Below are 15,264 nucleotides of genomic sequence, written 5' to 3' on the forward strand. Positions count from 1 at the left end.
TAGTTGTATTAGTAACTTGCAACCCAGTGCACATAAAGATGGATGTTAAAGATATGATGTTAGAATAGTTTTAATAGTATTTGGCAACCCGGTGCACGTAACAGCAGACGTTACTGAAGCGGCATTAGATTAGTTGTAGTAGTAACTTTAAACCAGGTGCATGTAATGGCAGACGATACTGAAGTGATGTTAGATCATTTGTATTAGTAACTTGCAACCCAAAGCACATAACGATTGATGTTACTGATATAATGTTAGAGTAGTTATAGTATTTGGCAACCTGGTGCACGTAACGGCAGACAATATTAAAGTGATGTTAGATTAGTTGTACTAGTAATTTGCAACCCGGTGCACGTAACAGCAGACGATACTGAAGTGATATTAGATTATTTGTATTAGTAACTTGCAACAGGTGCATGTAACAGCAGACAATACTGAAGTAATGTTAGATTATTTGTATTAGTGACTTGCATGTAATAATGGATGTTACCGATATGCTGTTAGAATAGTTATGATAGTATTTGGCATTTGGCCGGTGTACATAACAGCAGACGTTACTGAAGTGACGTTAGATTAATTGCATGGTAACTAGCAATCCAATACACATAACGATAGACCTTACTGAGGTGACATAAATTAGCAACTGACTTCCTGGTGCCGTTAACTATGATGGAACTTGAAGCTTCTAGAAAAGCATTGGCTATGTTTGCTGCACAGGGGGAAATACGACCTGGCTCCCACCGGGGGTGCTGATGATGCAGGCTGTGGCCATGAAGGCAGTGATGGGTCTGTGACGTCACGCTTGCTGACTCTGGCGATGAACCTGGAAGCGTGGGAAGTTTGGTGATTGTTGCTGACACTGAGTAGAGATGAAACAGTCTGACTTTATTGTCGCAGTGGTTGAAGGGAATGCCTACCCTTACGGGAATCATTGGAAGCAAGCGACAGTTCAGTCTCTGATGTCGGGCTTGTTTGTGGATGTACAAATTGATTTGTTCAAAAATATGGTAAAAATTATACATTGAAATTAAAAACACAAATCACCTTTTTCACTTCATCACTGCGTTTTCACTGCTGATGGGAGAACATCTTTTCTTCACACACTAGCCTCACAGCACTCCATAACAAATAGAAGAGCTGGCAGAAAAAGACACTCTGATGGCATCTCAGTATATGGTAGCCTTATATTCTTTGTCATAGTGGACCACGTCTTAAAAAATCCACTGCAACCTTGTGTAGTTACACCACTGAACAATAGCAATGAGCCGAAAACAGCTGTACTGATGGTGTAGACTTGACAACAAATGATTGACAGCCCGATGTAGCAGCATCCATGGATGAAAGGATTTGGAGGTGATGATGAACAAAAGCAGACAATCTTTTGTCAAAAGTTGATAACATGACTAGACTGATTCTAAACTTATATACCTCAAAAAGGTTATTAAAAACATGCCCCCTTTTTCTTTGAACAATTCAAATAATCCACATTTTTTGTTAGATCATGCCTCAGTCACACGTTATAAAAGGACAAAAACATGCATAAAACCCCCATTTCATCGCCTCTTTTTTATAACACCACTCCTCCACCTGACTTATACCCTTTCCCACCTCAAATGATCCACATGACATACACAACCCCATGTCGCATGACACATGGGCTACATGTGAACATGAAGCACCCTGTGCACATGCATGTGAAAGGCTGACTTAATACTTATTTTGTCTTTTTAAATGATGTTGTTGTGGCAGAAAGAGGCAGACAACAGAGGAATCAAAATGTTCGAGACAAAGGTGTCAGATGGGGGATCTCTTTTATTTCACAACGGCTCACCAACGACGTAGACAGAGAAAATTCCAACATTACATAACGTGACATGCCTTTTTATACTGAAGACAGGCTGTGTGTGTGTATGTGTTCGAGTTGCGTGACAAGTCTCATCCTGTTTACCAGACTTTTTGGCTATCCTAAATTCTAAAGAAGAATGGGACATTTCTAAATTTCACTTATCTTTGGACTTTAACCAAATTTGAGTGGGCATCCCTGCACTATTTGTGTGTGTGGTATTCCGCCTCTTTCCCAATATCTCCAAATGTCTCCTGTTTTGGTTTGGTGGACTGACATGTTTGGCATCGGTACAGGTCACTGTGACCTGGCACTCATTCCAGGTCAGGTCCAAGTCCAAACGCAATCCTGCCTTTTACACAAGTCCTCCATACAGCCCATATGAGTGTATCAATCTTGCAGTGTATGTGCAGTGTATCTAAAATGATAATATTTGGCATTCCTAGTTGTAGTGATGATGCCAATTGCCTGTAGGTAAATGGAGTGAACACCAAGCTGAAAGAAAAGTGTTAAAAGTGCTGACATTTTAATGTTTTTGAACTGAAATGTTTTAGCCACTCACATATATAAGCACACATTCACACAAGCATGCATGCACTCACGTACCCACGCTAGCACACATACCCACACACACACAACTTCCATTTTCAACTGTTTAATGATGGAGGCATCATCACCCATATCCTACAAACTTGTGTAGAATGAGATTTTGGCAGCTGATAGGGGTCAATAAAGCTCATGGATTGCTTAATGCTCCTTGAAATTAGTTAATTTGATGAAATCTCTATATGCTTTCCTTCCTCTCTTTCTATCTCATTCATGCAGTTCTCCGGTGGAATCAGTTTTATTTTATGCCATCACCACCCTCCACAATCTGCTGCTGCACCAAGAGGGGGCCAAGATGGCGGTGCGTCTTGCCGACGGTCTACAGAGGATGGTTCCCTTACTGAAAAAGAGCAACCCCAAATTCCTGGCCATTACCACTGACTGTCTGCAGCTCCTGTCCTACGGCAACCAGGAGAGCAAGGTAAGAAGAGGTGGGGGTGTGTGAACCTTCAACATCGGACAGGAAATCCTAGTTGTATCCACTTATTTATTACAGAATTACACTTACTTGTCTCTTACCAGCTAATCATACTAGCCAATGGGGGCCCAGAGGGTCTGGTATTCATCATGAGGAACTACAACTATGAGAAGCTGCTGTGGACCACCAGCCGTGTGCTCAAAGTGCTGTCTGTGTGTCCCAGCAACAAGCCAGCAATAGTAGAGGCTGGTATGTCAACATCACTGAACATGAATGTAGAACATTGAGTGGTGATGGGTGTATAGTATGTTTACATATTTTTAAACCTCTGTCCAGGTGGTATGCAGGCTTTGGGTCAGCACCTCACAGGTTCCAGTCAGCGTCTGATCCAGAATTGTCTGTGGACTCTCCGCAACCTGTCAGATGCTGCAACCAAACAGGTATGTATTGATTCACGCACTACTGCCACTAGTACTACTGCCAATGCTACCACCACTACTACTCCTGTCAGTGCTACTATACAATGGGACTTGCCCCCTGCTGGCCATTAGAGAGAATCCAGGTTTAAGTCAGTTGGCTTCACTTTTTAGACCCAGATCTACCTGCTTGCTACTACTACTGTCAATGCTACTACCACCACTACTATTGTTATAGGACCACTGTGATTTAGTAGATTTAGTGGCACCAAGGTTTAAGATTGCAACCAAATGAATAGCCCTGTCCCTTCCCTTCCAAGCGTGTAGGAGAACCTATGGTGGCCACGAAACTTGCAAAAAGCACAAAAGGCCCTCTCTAGACCCAGTGTCTTGTTTATCCATTCTGGGATACTGTAGAAACATGGCAGTGCAACATGGTTGGCTCCATGGAAGAGGACCAGCTCCCCATGTGGATAAAAGGGCTCATTCTAACAAAAACACAATTCTTATTTTTAGGTGATAATACACTAATTAAAACATAATTATGTATATTATATTCCATTTATGCCAAGTCAGTTCCACTAGATGCAACTAAATTCTACACAGTGCACCTTTAATGCTACCAACACTACTATTCCTGCCAGTGTGACTACCACTAACACTGTAAATGCCTCCTACTACTACTGCCAATGCTACTACTACTACTACTACTGTAAGCAGGAGCTATAGCACTGCTATGATTTGTTCATTTGTTCTCTCTCTGTCTCCATTGGTCTCTCTCTCCAGGAGGGGTTAGATGGTCTGCTGCAGATACTGGTCACCCAGTTGGGCTCAGATGATGTCAACATGTTGACCTGTGCCACTGGCATCTTGTCCAACCTCACCTGTAACAACTCACGCAACAAGGTAGCCATGGAAATTATGAAATGATAAACTGCATGGCCAAAAGTATGGGGACATCTGAATGTTTTGGTCACATTATGACAGTTTACCATGTTGTTACAACACTATGGGTTTTAATCTGCTGCAAGATGATGTGCAAGCGGTTGTTCCCGCAAAAGCATTAGTGAAATGAAAAACTGCCCTGGACAAAAAGTAAAAAGTATATAGATGTGCATATCCACATAGAGTGTGTATTTTTATTATTATGACTTTAACAGTGTTAGACTCTTTCAGTAATGATTTTTGAAAATGGTAACTTTGATGTACAACACAGTAATCAGTATGAGACACAATGTAAAAATTTTTGACTATTTAAATAATGATTATGAGACCCTTAGTCATAATGTTGACTGGTTGGGTTGAGAGAGAGAGAGAAAGAGGTGGGGGGGGGGGGGGCAGAATAACAACAATCATAACAATAACAATAACAGCAGCAATAGCCGGGGAAGGACACTAACAGGACAACCCAAGGTTTCCTGTGAGATGAGAAAACACAAAAAACTCTAGGGAAGAGGCCAAGTTAGTAACATGCATTGATGGTACATGAATGCATACAGATGGAGAGGAGGAGGAAGAAAGAGGAGCTCAGCGCATCATGGGAAGTTCTCCAGCAGTTTAGGCCTATAGCAGCATAACTAAGGGCTGATCCAAGGCAAACCTGGCCGGCCCTAACTATAAGCTTTATCAAAAAGGAAAGTTTTAAGCCTACTCTTAAATGTAGAGAGGGTGTCTGCCCCCTGGACCAAATCTGGAAGATGGTTCCACAGTAGAGGAGCCTGAAAGCTGAAGGCTCTGCCTCCCATTCTACTTTTGGAGACTGTAGGAACCACCACTAAGCCCGCATTCTGGGAGTGCAGTGGTCCAGTGGGGTAATACGGTACTATGAGCTCTTCAAGACATGATGATGCCTGCCCATTAAGGGCTTTGTAAGTTAGGTGAAGGATTTTAAATTCTATTCTAGATTTTACATGAAGCCAATGTAGCGAAGCTAAAATGGGAGAAATATGATCTCTTTTTCTAGTTTTTGTTAGTACATGTGCAGCTCATTCTGGACCAGCTGGAGAGTCTTTAGAGACTTGTTCGGGCAGCCTGATAATAAGGAATTGCAATAATCCAGCCTAGGAGTAACAACATCTTTTTGGGACAGAATGTGTCTGATTTTTGCAATATTATGTAAGTGAAAAAAGGCATTCCTTGAATTTTGATTTATGTGGGAGTTAAAGGACATATCCTGATAAAAGATAATGCCCAGATTCCTTACAGTGGTGCTGGAGACCATGGTAATGCCACCCAGAGTAGTTATATCATTAGATAATGTGTTTCTAAGGTGTTAAGGGCCAAGCACAATAACTTCAGTTTTATCTGAGTTTAGTAGTTGAAAATTGCAGGTCATCCAGGTCTTCATGTCCTTAGGGCATGCTTGGAGTTTGTTTAACTGATTGGTTTCATCAGGCTTCATTGATAAATATAATTGGGTATCATCTGCATCTGCATGGAGTGTTTCATAATAATATTACCTAAAGGAAGCATATACAATGTGGATAGTATTGGTCCAAGCACAGAACCTTGTGGAACTCCGTGTCTAACTTTTGCCTTCATGGAGGATTCATCATTAATATGTACAAACTGAAATCAGTCTGATAAATAGGACTTAAACCAGCTTAATGCAGTTCCTTTAATGCCAATTAAATGTTCCAGTCTCTGTAATAGGATGTGATGGTCATTGTGTCGAATGCAGCACTAAGATCTAACAAGACAAGTATGGAGAGAAATCGTTTGTCCGATGCATTTAGGAGATCGTTTGTGACTTTCACCAGTGCTGTCTCTGTGCTATGATGCACTCTGAAAGTCACATAACTGATTAGAGACTGCTTTCTCAAGGATCAATCTTAGAGAGACAGGGAAGGTTAGATATAGGTCTTTAATTGGCTAAAATGCCTGAATCAAGAGTAGGCTTCTTAAGAAGAGGTTTAATTACAGCTACTTTAAAGGACTATGGTACATAGCCTTTTACTAAAGACAGATTGATCATATCTAGTAAAGAAGCATTAACTAAGGGTAAGGCTTCTTTAAGCAAACCAGTTGGGATGGGATCTAAGAGACAGGTTGATGGTTTAGCTGAACAAATCATTGAAGTTAGTTCAGAAAAGTCGACTGGAGAAAAACAGTCCAAATATATGTCAGGATTTACAGCTGTTTCTAAGGTGCCTGTGTTTGAGGAGAAATCGGTGCCTGTTTAGGGCAGGAGGTGGTGAATTTTGTCTCTAATAGTTAGAATTTTATCATTAAAGAAGCTCATAAAGTTGTTACTACTGAGAGGTATAGAAATACATGGATCAATGGAGTTATGACTCTTTGTCAGCCTGGCCAAAGTGCTGAAAAGGAATCTAAGGCTGTTTTTATACTCCTATATTAATGCTGAGTAATAGGCAGCTCTGGCATTACAGAGGGCCTTCCTATATTTTTTAAGACTATCTTGCCAGACAAAGTGAGATTCTTCCACTTTGGTGGAACGCCAAATCCTTTCAAATTTTTGCAATGTTTGCTTTGATTTGCGGGTTTGGGAGTTATACCATTTTATGTTTTATTATCTTCCTTTTCAAAGGGGCAATGGAGTCGAATGTTATTCACAATGAGCCTGTGGCACTATCAACAAGATTATCAATTTGGGAGGGACTAAAATTAGCATAAGTCCTCTGTAGTATTGAGACATGGCATTGAATTCAGTATTGATGGAATTGCTTCCTTAAATTTAGCTACAGCACTATCAGATAGACATCTAGTGAAGACATTTTTGTCTAATGGTGTGTAATCCAGTAATAGGAATTCAAAAGTTAAGTAATGGTCTGATAAAATAGGATTTTGTGGAAAAATTGTTAAATTTTCAATTTCAATCCCATAAGTCAGAACAAGGTTGAGGATGTGGTTAAAACAGTGAGTGGGTTTATTTACACACTGAGAGAAGCCAATTGAATATAATAATGAGATAAACGCAGTGCCAAGACATCATTATCGACGTCCACATGAATATTAAAATCACCTATTACAATTAATCTGTACTAAGGACTAAGTTTGATAAAAACTCTGATAATTCAGATAGGAATTCAGAGTATGGGCCAGGAGGACGGTAAAGTTTTCCAGGTTGGGTGAAAGAGACTAAGAACAAGGCTTTCAAATGAGTTATGATTAAATTTAAGTCTAGGGTTGATGATTAGGCTTGAGTTGAAAATGGCTGCAACTCCATCTCCTAGGCCAATGTCTTGAGGAATGTGAGTATCCAGTATCTTTTGCCAAGCTCAGAGAGAATGTGGGCTCTTCCAGTCCTTTCATGCATGTGTCTTACAATGAGTGTGGACACATGGGAACTTTTGGAGAGTATGACAGGGAATTTAACCTCTTCTGGCATAGCTGCTCTACTCAGGCGTCCCCCTATTCTGAACACACCGTCCTTTAACACTCGGTCAAGTTTGTAGATGTTATTTGTCTTTTTGACACCATATGTTGCCATTTGCAATGTTGCCATTTCCTCAGGGAAGTGCTGCTTTTTGGTTTGGCGGATGATTGAGTTCTCTAGATCTTCCAGAGTAATGGTCTGTCTACCCAATGTGGCTTTGGCACTTGTCATCTTCTGGTCCAAAACATTGCAGTGCCTCTAGTGACTGTGTTTGAAGCACTTACAGTGGAATGAAACTCTCTTCTTCTGCAAGCCAGCAGTTTCAAAGTTTATTTGAGTTTCAAAATCCATGCTACTGCAACTTTTAGCTTTCTCCAGCTGGAGAAGTACATGAGAAGCTTGTCTGTAGGACTCTCATTGCCCTTGACAATAACTGTACTTACAGTAGGATTTCTTTTGACCTCTGCGTCATCAAAAGAGAGCATGACAAATTCCATGGGAAACTTTGGCCAGTCTTTTTCTGACTCCCAGAGTATGTCTGGGCCATGGATCCAACTCCAGTTCTCCATAAATTTGTCTGCCTTCTTCCCACTAGAGGCAACATCAGCAGGGTTGCTTTTTGTATTCATATATCTCCATTGTGTCGTCTCTGTGGCCTCCCTAATGATGGAAATCCTGTTGGCGACAAATGTGTTGAACCTTGTGTTGATTTGCTATGTACTTAAGTAACAATTGGCTATTGGTCCAAAACACTGAGCTTTCAAGCTGCAGCTGTAACTCTGTTCAGAGTACTTTATCCACACTAGTGGCCAGCACTGCAGCAGCAAGCTCCAACCTGGGAATTGTAATCCTTTTGAGGTGAGCCACTCTTGCCTTCCCCGTCATGAATGCAATGTGAACAGTGTTCTTATCATTCATGTCTCAAATAGCTCACCATGCAATGTCCTTGTTCATTTGCATCTAAAAAATGGTGAAGTTGTGCCTGTGTGTGTGGCCCAAAGTTGTTGGGCTTGAAGCATCTTATAACCTTGAAGTCAGTGATCTTCTGGAGATCTAACTTCCATTTAACTCACTGGACAGAGAACATCTTGGGTATTTCCTCATCCCAGCCATAGTTTATGCTACATAGCTCTTGCAATAGCAGCTTAGCAGGCAGAGTGAAGGGTGCGAGAAACCCTAAAGAGTCATAGATGGAGCTGACCATAGACAATACCCCTCTCTGTGTGTGTGTGGCTGTGGCTTGATGGTGACACTGAATGTAAAATTGTCATCCTCCATGCACCATTGCACACCAAATGCTCTTTCCGTTGGGAGTCGACCTCTGTCCAGGTTGAGCTCTTTATTTCTGTCTGCTTTAGGAATTGAGGACAGCACCCTGTGGCTGTTGGTTATCCATTTGGAGAGGTGGAAACCTCCCCTCTGGCATACAGCTGTGAGTGCTTTAATGACCAGTATTGCTACATCTCCCATAGAAACAGATTTTAAGCAGTCATCAACATAGATATTGTTCAGGATTGTGTCAATCACTTCAGGTCTGAAGTGTTTCCTATTATCCTCAGCTGTCCTTCTGAGTGCATAGTTTTCGCAGCTTGGTGATGACACAGCACCAAAAATGTGCACAGTCATGTGGTATTCTTGTGGATTAAGACTTATATCACCCCCAGGCCACCACAGGAACCTCAGAAAATCAACATCCTCTTTAGAAAGCTTTACTTGGTGAAACATTGCTTGAATGTCCCCCATTCCAGTGGGCTCCTGGCGAAATCTGATAGGTACCCCTATGAGATGATTAGTTAGGTCTGGATCCTGAAGAAGCTCTGAATTGAGCGAGGTACCAATGAAAGATGCTCCACAGTCAAAAACCACTCTGAGTTTTCCTTTTCTTGGGTGGTACACCCCATGGTGAGGTTTGTACCAGACCTTTCCAATTTTTCGTTTCAGTTGCCCCTGTGGCACTACCTCAGTGTAACTTGTCATTGACATCACTGAGGAAACCCGTATACTCCTCATGAAATGATGCATTCTTCAAGAACTTCCTTTTTAAGCTAGAAAGACATTGCTCTGCAACTTCACGGTTGTCAGGCAGTAAAACATTATCCCTCCTGAATAGTAATCTGAGACTGTAGTGTCCATCCACAATGTTGGCTGAGTCTTCAACAATTTTCATGAACTGTTCGTCCTCAGTTGACATTTCTTTTGTGTCCTCATAGGATTTTTCAAGCAACTCATGAAGGTTGACCAATGAAATCCTATTGACAGACACTGCGAGTTTACTGTTGCCCTTTGCACTTCCTCCTCTTAATGGACCCTTGACCACCCAGCCTAGTAAAGTCCTTACTGCATATGGGCCTTCTCCTTGGCTGTTAATGATCTGCCATGGTTCCATTACTTTGGGTACATTAGTGCCGATCAGCAAGCCAATTTCTGCATCTATGCAGGTTGGTCTTAAAGTGATAGGTGTGGTCAGGCACATTGTTGGCACATTGCTATCTTGAAGCAGCGGAAACCGATTGCATGATTGACCAACACAAACCTGGTCTGAAGTCAATGGCACAGTATTTCAATGTTATTTTAAGGGCACATTATCAAGACAGTAATATGCGCCTACATAGGTGGGTGCACAACGTGTGTACACTCTGCTTGTTACACACACGGATGCACAGCAGTGCACAAACATGCAAAAGATTACAAATTAAAGGATTACAGTGTGAAAGATTATTATTGTGTACATTATCATATGAAATGTTTTTATTATTTGACCAAATCATGGCAATACATGTGGGTATTTAAACAGACCCGTCAGGTTGAGGGTGTCTGTTGAGACCCGGGAAATGGATATCGACAACAGATCAGACATGTATTGACTTTCCTGCTACATCAATACATGAGAACATGAGGAACACATGGGGAAGTAAATGAGGTGAAAACAATGATTGAACTAAAGAAAGGAAGAACTGTGGACAGCTCTTAGCTGCTGCCAGCAGCAGGACTGGCATCTTGGGGGGCTTATCAAGTCCTGTGTATGATGATTTTTTTACATGATTAAAATTAATTATTTAATTCATGAACAATATTTAACAAGTATTCTGTTGCGTTCAACTTAACATTTGAGATAACAGTGATCAGATTTCCATACTTTCTGCAAATAAAACCCCACTGATTTTACCTGTTTCTTCATGACTGAACCAATGATTTTTAAGAGAACCAAATCTGTATTTAAAAATAATAAACCTTTACAAAAAACAAATGAAAATTTGCAAACAAAAATTTGCAACAAATTAATGAAGAGTATCTGGTGGTCTGGTGGTCTAGTGGTCAGGCAAGGAGCACCATGAATGGGCTGGCCACAGGAGAGTCCAGGAGCAGCAGGGGCCAGTGTGCTCATAATGGATCATGCACTTTCACTTTGTGCATTAGCAGATCTGTTATCTCTGCAGAGAAGTGTTCCTTCTTACTACTTGGCAAATTTGCCATTATAACAGCAATCCGCCAAGGTGCTAGTGCACCTGGCTTTTAAAGGGAATAGGAGATGAAACTCTGATTGGTTTATTGCATGTTATGCCCAAAACACACCCACGATTAATTAAGGGACTAAGTACAACCCTTTTGAACCACGTGCCTGGCACCACAACCATTTTTTACACTGTTAAACTTAAAAAAGTGGATTTGCGCGCATTAAAATAGGGTCCATAGTGCCCAAAGCGTCAAGCATAATCGGACACTTGGTTACTAAATACTTGGGCAGCTGTGTATCTTTTCAAAGTTAGTTCAGCACAAAAGAGCTTATACATGACTCAGAGCTGACTGAGAGTTGACAGTTGCTATTTAGATTGAGGTGGAGTTGTCTATCAATATTAGTACTGAGGTGACCATGCAAGTGAAGAAGATAATAATAAGGCTGAAAAAATTTATCTGAGAGATATCAAAGGTAGTTGGTCAAATATAGAGGACCACTTCCCCGAAGACCACTTCTCCAACAATGCCGACCCCCAACACATACTGCAAGGTACTCAAACCATAACTGACTATAAAAGCTCTAACAGTTGTCCCTAAGACCACAACCCTTCACTCCCCAATGAACTCAACAATTTTTATGCTCGGTTTGACATGGATTACTTCGAGCCAGCTACCAAAACCTCGAATACTCCAGAAGACCAGGTGATTACTCTGTCCATTGCTGAGGTCAGAGGATCACTATGCAGACTGAGCACACGGAAGGCTGCTGGCCCTGATGGCATACCCAGGTTCACTGGGAATGTGCCGACCAGCTGGCTGAGGTCTTCACCATGCTATTTAACCTTTCACTGTCCCAGTCCTTACTCCTCACATATTTCAAAACCTCTATCATCATCCCTGTCTCCAAACACTCCTCAGTTAAGTGTCTAAATAACTACCGGCCCATTGCACTCACCTCCATTGCCATGAAATGCTTCGAAAGACTAGTCATGGCTCACATCAAGGACATTATCTCCCTCACTCAACTAACACCAGTTCACCTATAGACCCAAAAGGTCTACAGAGCCATCTCCACTATCTTATACTCTGCCCTGATCCACCTGGACAATAAAGACACATACATCCGTATGCTGTTTGTGCACTTTAGCTCAGCATTTAAAACAATCATCCCCTCCAAACTAACCACCAAACTCCACTTCCTTGGCCTTAGCCCCTCCCTCTGCAACTGGACAATGGACTTCCTGAACAACAGACCACAATCTGTTCAGTTAGGTAACCACACCTCCTCCTCCCTGATCCTCAGAACAGACACCTCACATGGCTGTGTTCTGAGCCCCCTCCTCTGTTCCCTTTTCACCCATGACTGCCTGCCTATTTATTCATCCGACACCATTGTTAAATTTGCGGATGACACAACAGTTGTGGGCTGAATCACCAGCAATGATGAGACGGCCTACAGGAACAAAGTGGAGCATCTGACATCATGGTGCTCCTCCAACAATCTCATCCTCACTGTCCAAAAGACCAAAGAACTGATCGTGGAGTTCTGGAGGACCAAAAGCTGCAGACTCTCCCCCATCTATACTAACAGGGCCAAGGTGGAGCATGTCTCCAGTTTTAAACTCCTGGGAGTCCACATCTCAGAGGACCTCACCTGGACAATTAACATCCACTCCCTGGTTAGCAAGGCTCAACAATGCCTCTACTTCTTGGGGAGGCTGAGGAGGGCATCTGTCACCCAAGATTCTCATGAACTTTTACAGCAGCGCCACTGAAAGCATCCTAACAATCTGCATCTCAGTGTGGTTTGGCAACTGTACAATAGTTGACTGGAAAGCCCTGCAGCAGGTGATCAAGACTGCCCAGCATATCACTGGCACCCGGCTCCTGGTCATACAGGACATCTATAACAAACACTGCCTGCGCAGAGGTCTGCATCAGCAGGCCCTATCCACCCACCCACCATGGACTGTTCTTCCCCCTGTCCTCTGGAAGGCAGTACAGGAGCCTCCAAGCCCAAACCACAAGGCTCAAAAACAGACTTATTTTATGTCTAATTCTTATTTTATGCCTTATTTTATGCCATCTTTTTACTGCTACGGTGCCCCCCAGTCTCCCAACCAATCCCTTTTTGTTTGTCACTGTTTTGGTGACGTCCAAGTAGGACTGAGTGATATGACCAAAATCTTATAATCTCCCAATCTCAGGTCATTTCATATCCCAATAACGAGACCGATCCTGATATAGCACATTTTAAATCAATGAATAAATAATTGGTCTGAGCAACAGGTATACAGGAGAATTCTGCATGCTCACATTCAGACAAATGCTTTAGAATTCATTGGAGCACATTTAATCATTCGGCAGGACAACCATCCTAAACATACGGCCACAGCAACTAAAAAGCTTTTCAGGGTGAAGAGGTGGAATGTCCATGACAGGCTGAGTCATTCACCTGATCTCAAACTGACTTGCATTCCACCTGCTGAAGACCAGACTAAAGGCAGAGAGAGCCCACAACAAGCAAGCTGAAGGTGTCTGCAGTGAAGGCCTGGAAGTGCATCACCAGGGAAGATACAAAGTGTCTGCTGATGTCTATCAGTCCAAGACTTCAGTTAGTCATTGACCGCAAAGGATTACACACTAAATATTAAATATAATGATTTTGTTTTACTTCATGTGTATCTATCCAATTACGTTTGAAACCCTGAACTTTGGGCAATATGTGTTAATAAGGGCTATATCTCCCACACAGTTCTTTCTATATTGCAGTAAACCTACTCATATTAAAGCTGAGACTTGGCACTTTAATGTACTCTCCAATATTATATTTACAATTGAAAGTGCTGAAACACAGAGCCTGAAGAACAAAAACTGTGCAACTGTCTGAATACTTCCTGTCTGGACTGTAAATTGTTTACTTGACAGTTCATGATCAGAAGATGGATTTAACAGTGGTTTAACTTTCTAGTCATGTTAAAATCACATATCTCTTATCACAAAATCCTGTGGTTGGTCTGCCTTGATTATACACTTTCCAGATTTCCATCAATAGATTTCACACTAGCCTAAACAGATTAAGTGTGACTCCCCTGGGGTCTCTTTTATAAAACAGTGCATAGTGTTGGGTCTCACCAGCCAACCACATGTTTCAAGACTCTAAGAAAGAAAGAGAGTCCTCAAGAAACTCGTTTTTCCCCAGAGTCCTTGGTTGTTTGCAACCAAGTATGAACTCCACCCATGGACCCAGGTTAACAAAACTAGAGGTTCCCCTCTTCTCTGTCTCTTTTCTCCTCATGGTTCAGCCTGCTGCAGAGTTATTGCAGCAGGACTGCAACCCTCCATGCTCTTATCTGCAGGAGCTACTCCTGCAGCCTGTAGTTTTCTGACTCAGTGTGGTCTGCTCCAAGCAGACACACACAGAACTCTCCTGAACAAGCCGTGACACGAGAGCCTGCTTAAGATTCAGCAACAAAAGCAGGTTAGCACTGAGTTACTATCTCTGACAAAGGGGCAATCAGTGACCTGGGCCCTCTGACCTGCACCAACTACCCAGCAAAGCCAGCATCACTCAGCCTTGGAGCCAAACTCTTCTCAGACTCATCCACAGATTCGCCAGCTAAGACGCTAATAATGAACAATTATCTTACTAAAAGTGTATGTGTGCACAAAAGCCAAAAATGACGTGCCAAAAAGTAATCACATTTATAAAACTCTGTGTATGCACAAATACATGTATATTTCCCATTATAAATCACAGTCCACCTGGAAATGTGCACATGTGGATCAGCCTCATATCCAGCCCTCACACGCACACATTCAATCATAAATGGTCAATGCAAAAGTACTCATGACTATTGATGTACATGTATTTCTTTTGCCGTCACTTGATCAATCAGTGTCAATAGTCTGCGTATATGCCCTCTCGCTCATCACTTGCACTCATGCAGCTGCAGATGAAGGACTGCTACAGCCGTGAACTGACTTTTATCATTTTATTTCCACATTTCGGACTTCTTGAAGTTATGTGTGTGACCCAAAACAAACATATACAACTCCAAAATCCAGCACACAGGTGTTTCTCTAATTCACACAGTCCATATATGAGTGCAGGTGGTGAAGATGTGCCGGTGAGATGACTTGAGAAGGCAGAGTGTGGCAGCCACTGTGGTGTCTCCAGCATGCCCTG

At 42.0% G+C, this 15,264-nt stretch overlaps 1 protein-coding gene across 1 annotated transcript in view; it reads left to right on the forward strand.

The window, feature by feature from the left end:
* Positions 1 to 15,264, forward strand: part of LOC121884991 (junction plakoglobin-like) — a 114,426-nt gene that overhangs the window by 65,218 nt on the left and 33,944 nt on the right. The window contains exons 5-8 of the mRNA XM_042394144.1: positions 2,669 to 2,870; positions 2,972 to 3,116; positions 3,204 to 3,307; positions 4,070 to 4,189. Of these exons, the coding sequence (XP_042250078.1) occupies positions 2,669 to 2,870; positions 2,972 to 3,116; positions 3,204 to 3,307; positions 4,070 to 4,189 (571 nt within the window). The remainder of the gene's footprint in view (positions 1 to 2,668; positions 2,871 to 2,971; positions 3,117 to 3,203; positions 3,308 to 4,069; positions 4,190 to 15,264) is intronic.

The sequence above is a fragment of the Thunnus maccoyii genome, chromosome 18, assembly GCF_910596095.1.
Source record: "Thunnus maccoyii chromosome 18, fThuMac1.1, whole genome shotgun sequence".
Taxonomy (NCBI): domain Eukaryota; kingdom Metazoa; phylum Chordata; class Actinopteri; order Scombriformes; family Scombridae; genus Thunnus; species Thunnus maccoyii.